This window comes from Lynx canadensis, chromosome D1, assembly GCF_007474595.2.
Source record: "Lynx canadensis isolate LIC74 chromosome D1, mLynCan4.pri.v2, whole genome shotgun sequence".
In the NCBI taxonomy this organism is placed as follows: Eukaryota; Metazoa; Chordata; class Mammalia; order Carnivora; family Felidae; genus Lynx; species Lynx canadensis.
The window spans coordinates 68,584,748-68,600,668 of NC_044312.2; the positions used below are offsets into that span (position 1 = coordinate 68,584,748).

General features: G+C 47.3%; 1 protein-coding gene across 1 annotated transcript in view; it reads right to left on the bottom strand.

The window, feature by feature from the left end:
• Positions 1-15,921, bottom strand: part of DKK3 (dickkopf WNT signaling pathway inhibitor 3) — a 46,446-nt gene that overhangs the window by 21,162 nt on the left and 9,363 nt on the right. Inside the window, exon 4 of the mRNA XM_030332516.1 lies at positions 13,844-13,927. Within this exon, the coding sequence (XP_030188376.1) occupies positions 13,844-13,927 (84 nt within the window). The remainder of the gene's footprint in view (positions 1-13,843; positions 13,928-15,921) is intronic.

Consider the following 15,921-nt stretch of genomic DNA (forward strand, 5'->3'; position numbering starts at 1 on the left):
CTGGAAAAGGCCTTAATATGTTTCAGGTGTGGAAAACACATTCTCTAGCCTCCTTCTGCTCACGAGGGGCCACGTCTTCTTGTGCTTCCCCGTGGTGGGATGGCGGGGTCGGGGGAAAGCTGTGGCTGCATGCAGTGGTCTATGCAAGGTGGTGTGGGCACACCCAGCTTTCCTGCGCCCGACACCCTGAGGCGCCGGCGCCGAGAAGTCCAGCCACACGGAGCTGAGACCCAGGCCCCGTGCTCTGGAAGGATCCGCTCCCCCCAGGGTAAGCTCCCCAGGTCTGCTTCCTTCCTCAGTCCTCCTTGCTGGGCGAGCCTGGGTAAGTCACCTAACATCACTGGGCCACAGCTTCCTCACCTGCAAAATGAGAATGGGGAAACCTAACGGACTACGTCGCCAGGAAGATGAAAGGTGGTGAGCGTGGCCACCTATCACGGCATGCGCCCCACATTCCGTTGCTGTCAGAAGCCTCCCATCCGGCCCTTCTGGAAGGTGGTGTCGTCCAGAAGGAGCCTTGGCTTTGAAGTAAAACACTTATTTCCAAATCCCAGCTCTGCCACCTCCATGCTGGGTGGCCTTGGCTGGTCACCCTGTGCTTCCTGGTCTTTAACAGGGAGCCAGCACCCCGTTTAAGGTGGGTTTGGTAAGAGTTAAGGAAAAGAGCGTCTATGAAATGGTCACACAGCGCCTGGCACATAGTAGGTGCTCAGTGAATATTCTTTTTCCTTTCATCCTCCCAATCTTAGCAAAGCGCTCGCGGGGAGGGGAGCAGCTCTGCCAGGCAGGCACTGAGTGGGACTACTGGCCTCTCTGCTGCCGGGTGTGTGTTCTCTCCAGGGAAGGAGGTCCCTATACACATTGTCGGGAGAAACACAGGGCCTGTAAGCAATGGGAAAAACAAAAGGGTGCCGGGTGGGGAAACTTGTGCATGTGGGAATAAGCCTACGTCCCGCGGCTTCCAGGACTTGAAAAGGATGGAGTCTGCTGGCCTCCACGCACCTCTAGCCTCCCAGGCACCCAAGGGCCTGGGGCTCAGGCCTTCCTCTGTCTTCCAGCCAGGACATTTTCCGTCCTGACCATACTCGCGAGGCAGTGGGTTCTTACTGCCCTTTGTGCCTGCTCCCTCTTCAGGGAGGCCTTGAATCATGAGACTATGGAAAATTCGGGCTGTTTCCCTGTGGCTGGACTTTCCACATCACATCATTGAGATTTGTCACTGGCCAACTTCTTCAGATACGTGGGCATGCCACCCACTTAAAATGCTTTTCTCCAGTGGTTTAGCATGTTCCTCTTTGGTGGCAGCTGGTCTCTCACCGACCAGTGGTGAGAACAGAAGAAAGTGGGTGAGAGATTCCATGGTTTCCTGAACAACTCTCCTCTGCTCTCCTCTCCGGGTGACCCCAAGGGGTTCCGCCATCCTCAGGAGGGAAAGATTCCAGCATTCACTGCTACGGAGTTGCCCTTTGGGGAGTTTGGTTTTTCATTCTGGATGTTTAGGGAGGCAGGAAGTGTTTAATGACTCAATGTAAATGACAGGAATGTGGGGCGCCTGGGTGGCTCAGTCAGCTAAGCTTCCGACTTCGACTCAGGTCATGATCTCACGGTTCGTGGGTTTGAGCCCCGCGTCGGGCTGTGTGCTGACAGCTCAAAGCCTGGAGACTGCTTCAGATCCTGTGTCTCCCTCTCTCTGCCCCTCCCCTGCTCACATTCTGTCTCTCTTTCTCTCTCTCGAAAATAAACATTAAAACAAAACAAAACAAAATAAAATCAGATAAATGATAGGAATGTAATGAGAGGTGGAGAGATCATGAGAACCTCTTCAAGCACCTGAAATCACGGCTGCAAACTTGCACGACTTTATCAGAAATAGATCTATTTATCGAAAAGCCCACAATTTATGCCCAGGTTCACAGCCTGATTCTACCACTCAGTCAACCGTCTACCACTTCAAGAACTTAACTTCTCTACACTCTGGTGTCCTCTGCTGTGAAAGAATACTGACTTCTCAGGATGGTGAAGGATTAGAAGAAAATAAAACCTGTAAAAACCCCTGGTGCACAGCCCGACCAACACGAGGCGTTCAGTAATGTAGACAAATGAACAAAAGCTAACAAACACAGAGGGGGTCATCTTTCTTGTCATCTGCCTGTTTGTAGCTCTTCGCTGAACTTTATCTTCAAGGATTTCTGCTCCTGCTTATATTCCCCAAGTTATTCCTTGGTCATACAGTCCTCATTAAATCTGTGCACTCAACTACTAAGTGCCTACCTCTGGTCAACACAGAGGTGAACGTGACAAAGTCCCTCCCTTCCCAGTGATGAAGGGAGCCTAAGGCCAGCTGAAGGCAAAGCACGTGCTGGCAAACACCCCCACATGTGTGACATCCCTCGGGCACTCCAAAGGAAAGGAGTACCCAGGGAACAGTTCACTGATCGAGATCACAGTCATGCAGGACAGCGGTCTCCATCAGTGTACATATGTCTTAGTAAATTACCAGAAAAAGGCACTCTTATCAACAGCCTAATCTCCAGACACCTCTAGGCTCAGTTTCCTGGCGCCCCCACCTCACCTTCCCCTCCATAGTGATGTGGGGAACAAAGAAGGAAATGGTAGGTAAAATTAAATTTCTTCCTGACCTGCAGCCCTTTGACAAATACTTGAGGCAAATACAGAGTATAACATTTCTCCAGGAATTCCCTACCGTCTTAATGTTAATGCCTTGCTACAGAGAAACAGCCTTATCTTGACAAGAGCAAGGCCTCTCGTATCTTATGAGTCTTCTTTAGCATATGCAAGTCCTTCTAGATGCCTCCCCTTGGCCTTTACCTCCCCCAACTCCATGGATACAACCTCTCACTCTTCACAACCCCAGTGCAGCTCTTTCTGCCCACGGGTCCTGTCCCGTGCTTTAATAAAATCACCTTTTTGCACCAAAGACATCTCAAGAATTCTTTCTTGGCCGTTGGCTCTGGCCCCCCAGCACCACTCCAAAACCCCATCACCAGGGCTCATGGTCTTCTAGACCCTTCTCTCTGCTGCCACTTTATGAACTTCTGATTTTCTCTCTGAGCCTGAGAAGACCCTTCCCCATTGGTCTTCATCATCTTTCTCAGCATTAGGCAGACCGTCTTCTCTGTTACTAATCTTTGGAGATGTGGCACCCAGAAACCTGCTTCCTCAACAGGAAACTCCAGGTCCACAATGTATTAAAAACCTAACTGGACAATAAAGTCCCAACTCCATGATTTGGAGAAAATTCATTTCTGTTTTCTCATCTTATTTTAATGTTTTTTTTTTTTATGTTTGAGAGAGAGACAGAGTGCAAGCGGGGGAGGGACAGAGAGAGAGGGAGACAGAATCTGAAACAGGCTCCAGACTCTGAGCTGTCAGCACAGAGCCCGACGCGGGGCTCGAACCCACAGACTGTGATATCATGACCTGAGCCAAAGCTTGAAGCTTAACCGACTGAGCTACCCAGGGGGCCCAACTGTTTTCTCATTTGTAAAATGAGAGGTTTGGTCTAGAGCAGGAATAAGAAATGGATGTCAAGTATAGTGCTTTTCCAACTGATTTCCAGTGGCTGCTTGAAGTGCTGGGTTGTCTCAAGTTCCAAGGCCCTATCTGGGCTCATTAGGAAGTAACTGCAATGGCTGCCATAGTCACGGTGGTGGGGGAGGGGGGAAGGGCAGTGTTGTGCCACCTGCTTTCATCCCTAGTCTACAGAAACTCAAAGGTCCCTGATAAAATTTTCCATTTATAACTCTGTGACTCAGTGCAATATCGTTTTACTTTATCTTTGGCATGACGACTGTCTTCATACACAACAACTTTCTCATCTGCTTTATTTAGCACCTCAGCAGCCATCACCTGAGAAACTTTTCTGAATTACTGTGTTTCAAGTGGAGCAACTTTACAACAAAACAAACATATTTATTGATTTGTCACAGTCCAGAAAGCTGCTTCCTGTCCCCAGGGGTCCAGCAAAGCAGGTCAGAAGGAGAATTTACATTTACTGGGTATCTATTAAGTGCCAGATGCTTTCTACACATTGTCTCTTCTAAAACACCCTTGGGGCAGTCACTGAATCCTCCTTTCACAGAGCAGGGACCAGCACTCAGAGCAGTGAGGGAAGCCCTTCCCCTCCCGCCACGGGATTCCAACCCATGGCACTTCGCGACTCCAAATTCCACTGCACTGTGCTCCCTTAAATGTGCCCAATGTCTTGTTTCTTCTTATTCTTCCAGGAGGTGGAGGTGAAAAATGAAGCTAACAGCAGTTCTAGACTGAGCCATGAGATGTGTGCAAACATTTAGATGGCCCCATCCGCAGCCATCATTCCCATGGTTTTCCCTCCAGTCTGCTGGAGCTGTCACCAAGAGCAGACGTTCCTGCCTGACTGGGAGGCCAGCTAAGCTCATCAGATTTGGGGGCCTGACGGTGAGTCCCCTTCCTTACCCAGGTCCTCTCCACTGGCCCTACCTCTGATCCAGAGGACGACAGGGCATGGCCAGGGCCTCCACTGGCACTGTCCTCTGTCCTTCCTCCCAGGAAAGCCCTCCCTACCACCAGTGGGAATTCAAACACTGCTGCCACCACCACACGCTCTCCCCGGAAGTCAGAGACCCCACCTGAGCCCCCGGGAGTCTGTGGTTCCCCCGGCAGGAAAGTGGGAGGCCTGTGGAGCCTCCACGATTCTTCTAGGAGACTCTGTTGGGGGGTCTTGTAAAGGAGGGAGGGGACAGGGCATAGATTAAAAATGGTCAAGAAAATCACATCTTTGGATCCCAGAGATGAATCTCCAAGATGGAGGCTGGCCCTGCATGCAGCCAACCTGGGGCTAGAGGCTGGGGCCAGGGTGGGAATCTCTGGGCAATGGCGGCAGCTACACCTCAAAGACATCCCCTGAGGCTGTGGCTGTCACACTGCAGAGGCCACATTGCCTCGACCAAGGGCAGCAGGGCCCAGGAAGTTTTATCCAGCCCTTCTGCTCAGATTGGGCCCTTGAGTCCCCCAGCGCCTGCAGTCACGGAAACCAAGAGTTAAAAAAATGTCCCACCTCATGCCCCCCTGGTGGGAATGGACAATAGGTCGGCTGCTGTGGGAAACAGTATGAAGGTTCCTCAAAACATTAAAAACAGAATTACAATATGACCCAGCAATTCCAGTTCTGGGTTGATACCCAAAAGAACTGAAATCAGGGACTCGAAGATAGTATTTGCACGACCCCTGTTCACAGCAGCATATCGGCAATAGCCCAGAGGTGGAAACAACCCAAGTGTCCACTGATGAGTGAATGGAAACAAAATGGCATAGGCATACAACGGAATATTACTCAACATTACAAAGGAAGGAAATTTTGATACATGCTGCAACATGCTAAGTGAAATGAGCCAGTCACCAAAAAAAACAAACTTAAACAAAACAAAAAACAAAAACAAATGCTGTATGATACCACTCATAGGAGCTATCTGGAGAAGTCAAATTCCTAAGAGACAGAAAGCAGAAGATTGGGGGTTGGGGTTGGAAGAAAGGATGCCGTAGGGAGTTACTATTTAATGGGTACAGCGTTTCAGTTCTGCAAGATGAAAGGATGTCTGGAGATTGGCTGCACAATGGTGTGAATGTACCTACTACTGAGCTATGTACATAAAAATCATTGGGCACAATAAATTTGATGTTGTATGTATTTTACCACAATTCAAAAAAATGGTCCATTAAGTGTACGGGTTTTGGGAGTTTGGGAATCAAGAAGACGTGAGGGATGTGTTTTGTGTTTTTTTTCTTTTAGTACAGGCTCTGCTTGTACAACTTCTCTGAGCCTCAGTTACTTCATCTGCAAAATGCGGTCAGTAGGTATCTGCCTTGTGTGGTTCCCACGCAGATTATGTAAGGGGAAGTTGGTCAGATCCTAAGCACAGTGCCTGGCACACAGCCAGGACTCCACAAATGGCAGCTCTTCCCTTCATCATCATCTATTACTATAGTAATAGATGGGTTCATGAGCTTTGGGAGTTATTCAGAACAATGCCAAGGGGCAAGGAAGGGCAGAGCCACATATCTTACAGCCAGGATGCAAAGGTCCTATGGTGAATGTCGCTCAGGCTGCTCTGGGGGAGGGTCCTTAGGTCCCAGTAGCAGCAGACAGCCACACACCTACATGGAGAGCTCTCCAGCCCCAGACATGCTCGGGCTGCTCAGAAACCACAGAAGTCGGCTTGTTCTGCAGCAGATGCCGTCAGCCTGATGAGATTTCAAGTTCGATCACTGTCATTTAGCTGGCCTGCCTAGTGGCACCAAGCAAAAGCAGACCATTCCATTTCTAAGTAAACGTTTCCAGATTCCAATCTCTGAGGCCGGGCATTTTGTAGGGCACAAGGGACTCGGACCTTGAACTTCACCAGGATTAAGCAAAACTTTGTCCCCACCAATGAACGTTTCCACTGACCAAACCATGTCTTCCTGGTTCTTTCCTCTGGGGATTGTGTGGAGCCTCAATACACTGTATACACAGTACAGGGCATGTCAAACTGTTTCAGATGCAGGATGTTACTAACTCAGCATGTATGTCTAACTCCTTGGCTGGGCTCTTGAAGCCTTTCCTGATCTAATTTCTGCCTCTCCCCAGCCTCATCTGCTGCTCCCCCCAAGCATGCATCCGCTCTGGCTTTCTAAACTATGCAGTGTTCCTCACATGTGGTCTTATTTCCGTAAGCCTCCCTGGCTTTGAACCATGAATGTTTCTGCAAGGAATGCCCTTCCTCCCCACAGCTGAGAATTCCTAGATATCATCCAAAATACAGCTCAACTGTCACCTCTTCCAGGAAGCCGGCTGAGAAATGTGAAGGGTCTAAGACTTTACCCTGCTTGCAAAGTGACAAGTGAACCTTCCACGGCTTCATGGATGGCAGCAGAAGACAGGAGACCCCTGGGTCAGAGACAAAGGACCTTACTGCTGACAACACAGAAGTAGTATGAGCTTCATGTCTGTGACGGGTCCCCTTGGCTTCAAGTCCCATGGGGCAACCAAGGGGGGGCCCAGGTGGGTGCTGTGCATTCAGTGGGTGTGCATCAGAGCTGAGGAATGTCCGGCTTAGAAAACCCCAATCTTTTATAACAGACTGCAGTCAAACCGGCCCTCTGCCCAGGAGGAAGAGCCATCTCTATCTTCCAAGGCTGCTTGCTGTACAAACATCCTTGAAAAGACAGTCTGGAGCAAAAGGGCAATTAGTGCCTCTGTTTATAAAATGAGCACAAATGCCACAGACTATGAAGGACTGTCTCCCAAAAAAAGTCCTCCCTGGCTACCTGATATGGCAGCTGCACGGTGCTCCCTCCCACCATGCCCTGTATGACCTCTGCCTTAGGAAGAAATATGAATTCACGTTATGACCTGTGTATTTTTTTTTGGTCTACTACCAGCCTGGGTGCTCTCTGAAGTCAGGGACTGTCTTTTCTGTTTATCTGCCAGACACAAAGAAGTGCTCAATAAATGTGCAAATAAATGAGTAAGTTGAATAATTAATATTGGGAATTTTGACAGCTGTGGTTTTGGGGTAATCAGATAAGGACAACAAATGTCTGGCATTTACTGACTGCTTACTCTTACGTTCTACACAATGTGTGGCTTTTTTTTTTTTTAACCTGGATTATTTTTATCTTATCTGCAGGGCAACACTACATGGAAGGTACTTTCATTAATACCGCCGTACCTATGGAGAAACTAAGGCTTAGAGCAGTTAAGGCATTTAATCAAAATCACACAGCTCATAAGCCATAAGGCCCGCACTTTGAACTGGATCCGCCTGGACCCAAGCCCTTAGCCACCCCACTGAAATGCTTCTCCTACAGGAGGCAACCAAGCATTTGTCTGGAGTGTTTGTGGAGGTGCGGGGAGGAGGAAGGAGGCAATGCTTGTCTTTTCGTGCTTACAGGGGTGGAGGCAGTCGCCTGCACGTCACTGTCACCCCCTCCCCAGGGTGACTTGTACACTGAACTCTGGGATAGTTTCCACCAGAACTTCACACCTTCCTAATCTGCCCCACAGTGGGGCAGATGCTTTTTGGTCTCGGGAACAGTCTGGAATGCAAAACTGACCTTGCTCCTGTGGAGCCTCTATTTGCTACAACTTCTAACACTCAGACAGCCATTGCTCTGAACCTACTGGTATCCAAAGAAATAGAAATAAAAAAAAGGCTCTAGATGATCACCCGTTGTAACACCCACTATAGATGAGGGTTGGTGGAATACAGTCTCAGAAATTGCTAAGAATAAAAGTAGTACAATCTTTCTGGAGGAAAATATGGCACTATCTCTCAAAATGTTATATATGCACACCCTTTGGCTTACTTAGCAATTTAATTTTTAAAAGTTACACAATGAAAATACTTGCAAAATCATTTAAAAATATAGATAGATGTGGGGTGCCTGGGTGGCTCAGTTGGCTAAGCGTCAGACTTCGGCTCAGGTCATGATCTCACGGGTCATGAGTTCGAGCCCCGAGTCGGGCTCTGTGCTGACAGCTCAGAGCCTGGAGCCAGCTTTGGATTCTGTGTCTCCCTCTCTGTCTGCCCCTCCCCTGCTCATGCTCTCTCTCTGTCTCTCAAAAATAAAAAAAATGTTAAAAAATTTTTTAAAAATATGTAGACAGATGATTATGGCAAAATTATAAATAATTCATATGCTCCTCTTAAAAACATTTTTAAAATATAGCGATAAAGGAAAAGTCTCTGCAAATTTCAATTCCTCCAGAGATATCTACTATTAATGATTTAGCTTATATTTTGCTCAGCTTTTTAGGCATACTTTTCTTTCTAAAAATAAGGTATTTTTATATGCTGTATGTGTAAAGCGTATTTTATATACTTTATATAGTATACGCACTGTTCTGTGATTGCTTTTTTCACTTAACATTGAATTGAAGACATCCTTTCATATTAACTTATATGAAACCTAAATGAAACTCATTTGTGTTAACTTCATAGTATTTTCATGTTGCATGTGGCATCATGTATATTTCATGAATTCCTTCTTGAAGGATACTTAGGTCGAGGACAGTACAATTTAATACGGCCAGGTTATAGCTCAAAGAGAAATGCTTACTTCTCCTTCAAATCCACTCACCCACATCAACTTTATTTGGGACTGTTTATCCATTTCTCAGAATGATCCAGAACTCTTCGATTTTTCCTAAATTTTTTTCCTGCTGTATTAAGGCATGAGGGCCCTAAATTTGGCCAGAAATCACAAAGTCAACTCAAACTATAAATCTAGAAATGCAAACATACCCAGATGTTTGGTTACAGGACTGGAGACCTGCACATTCACACAAGACTATGCTATCACCCTTACAACCCGAAGTCGGCTGTTTTCTATAGAAACCAGTATATACATCCTGCCAGCTTCCCGGAACTTGTCAGTGCCTGACTGTCACTTATTCTTGTCATTCACTGTGTCCCATCCTTCCTTCAGTGTGTATCCCCAATGCCCAAACCAGACACAAATGACTGGCAAGGACAAGATGGGGGCAGGGTGAGTCAACCTGAGCACATAGCTTCTGGCAAAGCCCATGACTCAGAGGGTGAGGCAGGCCTCAGAAGAACTTAGCCCCAGGCTTTAAACATCAAAGCAAAGAAGCCAGTGGAGGCCTTTTACACATACCCTCAGCTGCCAAGCAAATTCCATTCTTTTTGCAACAGGTTGCTGGGAACCAGGGGAGAAGCCAATTAGAACCCAGTTTTAATTACTTTTCAATAATAAGCCTTACAAAGAGCTTTTATAAACCCTGCCTTCCTAGATTCTCACCCAATTTTGTCAACCAGAGATTATTAGCCCCATTTGATAAATGAAGAAACCGAATCACAGAGGTCAGAATTTGTAAGGGTCAGGGCAGGGTTTGAACCCAGGTTCACACTACCTTGTTCAGACTTCAATCAGCCTGGACACAGACAGGGAAGGGCTGTATTTCCCAGGACTTGGCCACCCCTGCCTCCCTGTCCAACAGGACTCCCAACAGGAGGCAAGGACTTTGGGAGCTGACTGAGTTTCTCTAACAGACTCATGCCCTGCCCAATGCATTTCTGTTAAAATACACCTCCAGTGACTTGTTATCATGGTGCCCTCAGCAATTCCACTAAATTGATAAGGGCGACTCCAGATCAAATATCAGGGGATGGGGAGCAAATGAAGCTGGTACCCCACCTGTGTTGACTCTGTGATGAATGAACGGTTGGAAGCAAAGGAGAACCTGAGGCCTAATGGAGAAGGGGGTCAACTAACCTCCTTTCTTCTCTCACATGCTTGGTGGGTCTGTCTCTCAGGGCTTTGAGGTGACCAGATGTTTACCATTCAAGGGGAAACAAACCAACATAAGTCTTCAAAAAGTCCAGCCATGGTTTACCATTCTACTTCCCCAGTCTTCGACACAAAAAACAAAGTACCCTCACAAAAGAGAAGACATTTGGTTTCACACTTGTGGAGAATTCCATTGTCACTGTCCATAGACCACCATCTCTAGTAAAAAAAGGCACTGTCTGCATTGATCATTCTCTGGGACAAGGGAGTCTTGGTCACTCAAACTGCTACCATCTGGATGTTTTGGGTAGTGAAATGTACCTGTGGTCTCCTAAGTCTTGAGTGGTATCTTGGAGTTGGTTGTACATGATTGGATGTGTAGGTTCAAACTAGGTATAGTCAGCTGGAAAAACAAACTCACTCTTCTAGATCATATTCGAATGTGAAAACAGAAAAGACAGCAAATGCATGATGTGCTAAGCTTTGTAGTTGTGAGCCGTATTTTAATGAGAGGACATGTCCCTTCAAAATGGTGCCTTGGCTAATTGGGCGAGATGCTTCATGTTTGGGGACACTGTTCTATAAATAAAAGCTTCTCGTTTATGCATAATGGTTTGTCCGCTCTCTGGCTTCCGGCACGCCACTTTCTTCCTAACCCCTCCGCTCAAAAGTAGCCCAACATCAATCAGCCCACCCACTGGCCCGTGAAGGGAGCCGGGCTGAGGGCTTAGAACAAAAGCCTCACAGAAAGACGTCAGACCCCATCACCATCGCAGGGGCGCTCAGGTGAAATAACAAAACGCTTTCACATCTGAATGTAAAAACAGACCAAGACCTTGCACATACTGGGCTAAATTTTCTAGACAGCCATATAGTATTACTGTCTGTAACTTTCCATGGGCCTCCTTGGGTTACCATACATATTAATACACATTGCAGCATTTGAAGAAAGGAAAATATGGAGTGCACGGTGATTATTTTTAATTGAATTCATCTGGGCATTTTAAATCCTGAAACTTCAGCCCCTGTTTACAGTATTTGAAGGTTTGAACAGCATAGCATTTTGTTCTTTTGAATGGCAAATCTCTCTTTTCCATTTCAGAGAAAGTTTCTTCAGCGTGTAATGCATTTCAGGGCCAACTGTAAAAATCATTATATTACGAAACTACGGAACGGGACAGTGGTGACAATGTTCGTCCATTTGCAAAAATCATTATATTACGAAACTACAGAATGGGACAGCAGTGACAATGTTCGCCCGTTTGTGTCCCTTTGAAGGAAATCTAGTCTTTATGGCTTCCTATTCACTAAAAGGAGTGCCTCGTTTCTGTAAAGATGATGCCCAAGCCCCAGCTCAGTTGTGTTGGAACAATGGTGACCCAGGAACCAAGGAGGAGTTGAATGGAAGAATTCTGTGGGCATTCGATACTAGATCTTGCTTCTCTGACTCTTGAGAAGCCACACCAACGATGAGAGAGGCTCTGTTGTAAGGTACACATGCCACAATTTCTGCCACATGATAGCCCTTCCACAGGTGACTTCAAAAGTCTCCAGTCTGTTCTCTAAAAACCACGGGACTCACCAGACACCGGCCAGTCAAGTATCCGATGCCCCAAATCTCCCTTCTAGATAAGCAAAGTGGAATTTATTCCCACAGAGAAACTCAAGGAGTTTCTTGAGCAGAAATCAAGAACTGGGTTTCTATGATCTATCCCTTCCCGTCAACCTGCATTCACAAGACCAGTTTGGGATTATACGCTGCACAAGGGCGCTGTGGGCCCTCCATCACAGGATGGACACAGGAGACTGTGCGGGCAGGTGTGGGGATTCTGGGCCTCCCAGCTGGCCCCGGAGCACGGACACACATGGGCACACAAGGCCACGCCACCCCACCACTCTCAGGGCCTCAGTTCCCTTCCCACAGGGCTCAAAACCTGACACATTCACCTCACTTGGAGGGCAAAAGAGGAGACATGGGGTGGGCCTCTGGCAGGTGTTCATCATAAGGCCCTGGGAAGCTTCCCGGAAAAAGGATGTACCATTGTGCAATAACATGCTTTTTTTTTCTTTTTTCTCACACTTGACAGCAGAGACATTTTTGCTAGTTCACAGCCCTGAGCGTTCTGTTTTCCCCACCCTTTCTATTGCATGGTTTCTGCTGAGGCTTTCCTTCCCTCAAGGGGCCCCAAACAGAGACCTAAATGAATAACACTCTGAAGCTTTTCCCTCTTGATACCATGACCACATCCTGTGGCTGTTTGTCTGTCTGTTTTTGTTTTCTTTTTTTGCTTCCCTCTCTCTCTTCCCACCTTTGAAGCGCAGCCTCTCTTCCTTCCAGACCGTCCATTGACCCTATCTTCACTTCAAAGGCTTCTGTGACCAGGGTGACCCAACTCGTAAGTGACAAACCCCTGCTTCCAGCCTCCGCTGCTAGAGCTCTTTCCATTTCACGACAGAGCTTGCCCCCAGGTCCCTTGAATGGTGGGTCACCATTATCACACACAACCAACTGGACCCCCCAGCCTGAGGTAAATGAGCACCATGCCAGAACCAAGCAAAAAGGACCCACCAACTACCAACCACATCAACACCACCTCCCTAGCTGTTGTGGGTACACTGCTACCCTTCCTATGAGAATACCAAAAGAAGTGAAGAAAAATCCTTGATCCCCCGTGAAGGCCAGGGATGCGTTCCGCATGTTGGAGGGTAAGAACTTGTGGTTAAAGTCTGTGTCAGGAACCTGGGGACAGACAGGCTGGTTCTTGGGGTCCCCATAGAGGAAGCACATTTTTACCGCTGACCATGTCACATGGCAGTCACCTTGTCCACTCCTCATCAGGCATCTGCATCTGAAGCCAGCCACCTCTCTGAGAAGGTAAAGTACAGGTGAGCCACCTGGGGCCTGGGAGTCTGGACACCAGTGACTCCAACTAGGTCATCTCCCAACCGGTGCCCAGGCTTTCCTCCTGTGAAATATGCCCCTTCCAACATTAGGACTATGTGGTTCTATAAAAACCATGCCGCCATTGGACAAAGCAGCAGGCCACTGTGTAGTAGGAACAATCACAAGTGGCCAGAGCATGAGGCCTGGAGAAGGAGGACAGCCCTTTTCCCTTAGACCACGGGCTTCCCTGTGAGGTCTTCTTGCTCTCAAACTGCCTAACCAGGGCTGGGCTTGTAAGAGGCCTGGCCACACCAGAGGTTCTGGGGATTCCAGGTTGGATGCATCAGATCTCATGGCCAGAGCCCCCAATCAATGTACTTGGTACCTCCTTATTCCCTTTCAAGGCTGAGGGGGAGCCATGCAAATACCAACTGAATCTCATTTCCCTGTTGTTCCTGATGCAGAGAGCACTGAGCCAGAGCCTGTTACCAGACTGCATCGTTCAGGCCAGAAATGCAGGCATCCGGGTATCTTGGCAGAAAGGAGGCAGAAGAGGCGAATGAGAGTCAGCTCCCTTCTGCCCACAGCCTGAAGTCTGGGTCACCCGTCACAAGCTAAACAAAGGTGTGCGCCTCCAGGGTGAGCCCAGGAGAGAGAACAACTCACGTGGCTCCTTTTGGCTTCTTCGTCTCCCACAGACGTGATGACCGTCTCCGAAAAGACCGTCTGTCCAGTCTGGTTGTTGGTGATCTACGGCAGAGCAAGTATAGTGAGCATGCAACAGAAGGAATTCTGGGCACATCCCACAAGCTGGTTTCTTTCTTCCATTTTCTGAAAGCAGGGGCATCTGCCAAAATAGAGAGAATGCCCACTCCCCCTTTCGTTCTGAACTCCACCAGAAGCCGTCAGACAGACGGCCTCCTCTCTGCGCCGCGATAAGGAACATAACAGAGTCTACCTCATAGGGTTGCTATGCAGAGAGCTGGGGAGGTCTGTGCAAAGCCCTCGGCACAGAGCCGGTCATCGAGCACATACTCAACACTGGCTGCTTTTATTGCTCTTGGGGCTCGTCACCTGAAACTCAACGTCAACTTTCTTTTCAACAGTGACAGGTCTGGGTGTCTAATCAAACATCTCTCATGAGAAGCAAGCAGGCTTTACCCACAGCTACCCCGCTCCTGATTCTGGCGAAGTATTTTATCAAGAAAGCGCTTAAGTACAATGGGAGGCTCCCTTATCTGGGGTCTGGATCTGATTCTGTAACCAGCAGCAGGCGCCTCTAAGCTGAGCCCCCCAAATCCTGACAGGCACCGTGGGCCACTCCTGCCCCACCAAAGGCCCTGTCTATCGAATGCTCGTGCTGGTGGTGAAGAGCAGAAAGGATGTCCACCCAGGAGGTGGGAGATCTGTGTTCTTCGAGCCTCGGCTCAGCTACCAACAGCCATCTAGCATGCAACCGGGAACAAGCCACTTCTCTGATTCACAGTGTCCTCATTACTAGGTCATCTGTAAAGTTCCTGCCAGCTCTAATATCACAAGGAGGCTGCATCCAGAACAAAGTGGAAACTCAGCCTAATCTGTCACAGTAGATCCAGCTGCCGTTCTGAAGAGATATATTTTAATCAACATATATACATACACACACATATATATAACATATAATCAACATATATACATATATGTAATATAACATATAATCAACACACATATATATACACACATATAAAATTGAGAGCGAGTGTGAGTGGAGGTGGGAGGGGCAGAGGGAGAGAGAGAGAAAATCTTAAGCAGGCTCCACACTCAGCACAGAGCTCAATGAGAGGGTTGATTCCATGACCCTGAGATCGTGATCTGAGCCGAAATCAACAGTCAGACGCTCAACTGACTGAGCCACCCAGGCGCCCCTTTAACATTTTTATCTTGATAAATCTCCACTCCAGCAAATAGGCAGTGTCTTCTTCCTCTATGCCAGATTTTTGCCAGATTAACTGATGGTATATTTTTAAAAATTCTATGGTTCTATACATGCAGGACTTCTTAAAGTCTTTAGTATATACTAGTGTGCATTTTTCTATCTCTAGGAGGAGAAGTAAGGAAAATGTTTTCAAAATATGTTTCACCAGCCCCCAGTCCCTCTTTCGTGAAGCATTGCATAGGACAGGTGCTCCATGGAACCTACTGGAGAACTAGTACGCTGTGCTGATAACATAAATTTACTGAAAAAAAAAAAAGGAATATAAGAACTTGCTGTTGCAAGCACTTTGTAGTTTACAATGATCTCTCATGTACTTTAAACTATTTGCCCCTCATGCTACTGTCACATATGAATTGACATACTTATTTCATAAGTATGGTTAGTGAGGGACATAAAATTTAAATAATTTTTCAAAATCATACTAGTTACTGGAAGGACTCACACTTGGGTATTCCAACATCTATAAGAAGCATCCTTAAGTAGCCAAACCTGTTATTGTCAAAAAGAATGACTTAACATTGGTTTTGACAAAGATAAAATAATGACTTTTGGAAACATTCTGCAGTCCTCAGATGAGCAATGCTAAAGGATTTTTTTTTCAGTGAGTGACTCATTCATTTATCTGGGGGTGACGGGGTACACTCTGAAGCTGGGCTCATCAGTAGGCAGCAGGAGAAGAGCCACATAAAGGCTACTTTACAGTCAAGGCAATGGCCCATAAAAATTGACCCCTTTATGCTCTATGACACACAAACGCTATTGTTTCAAC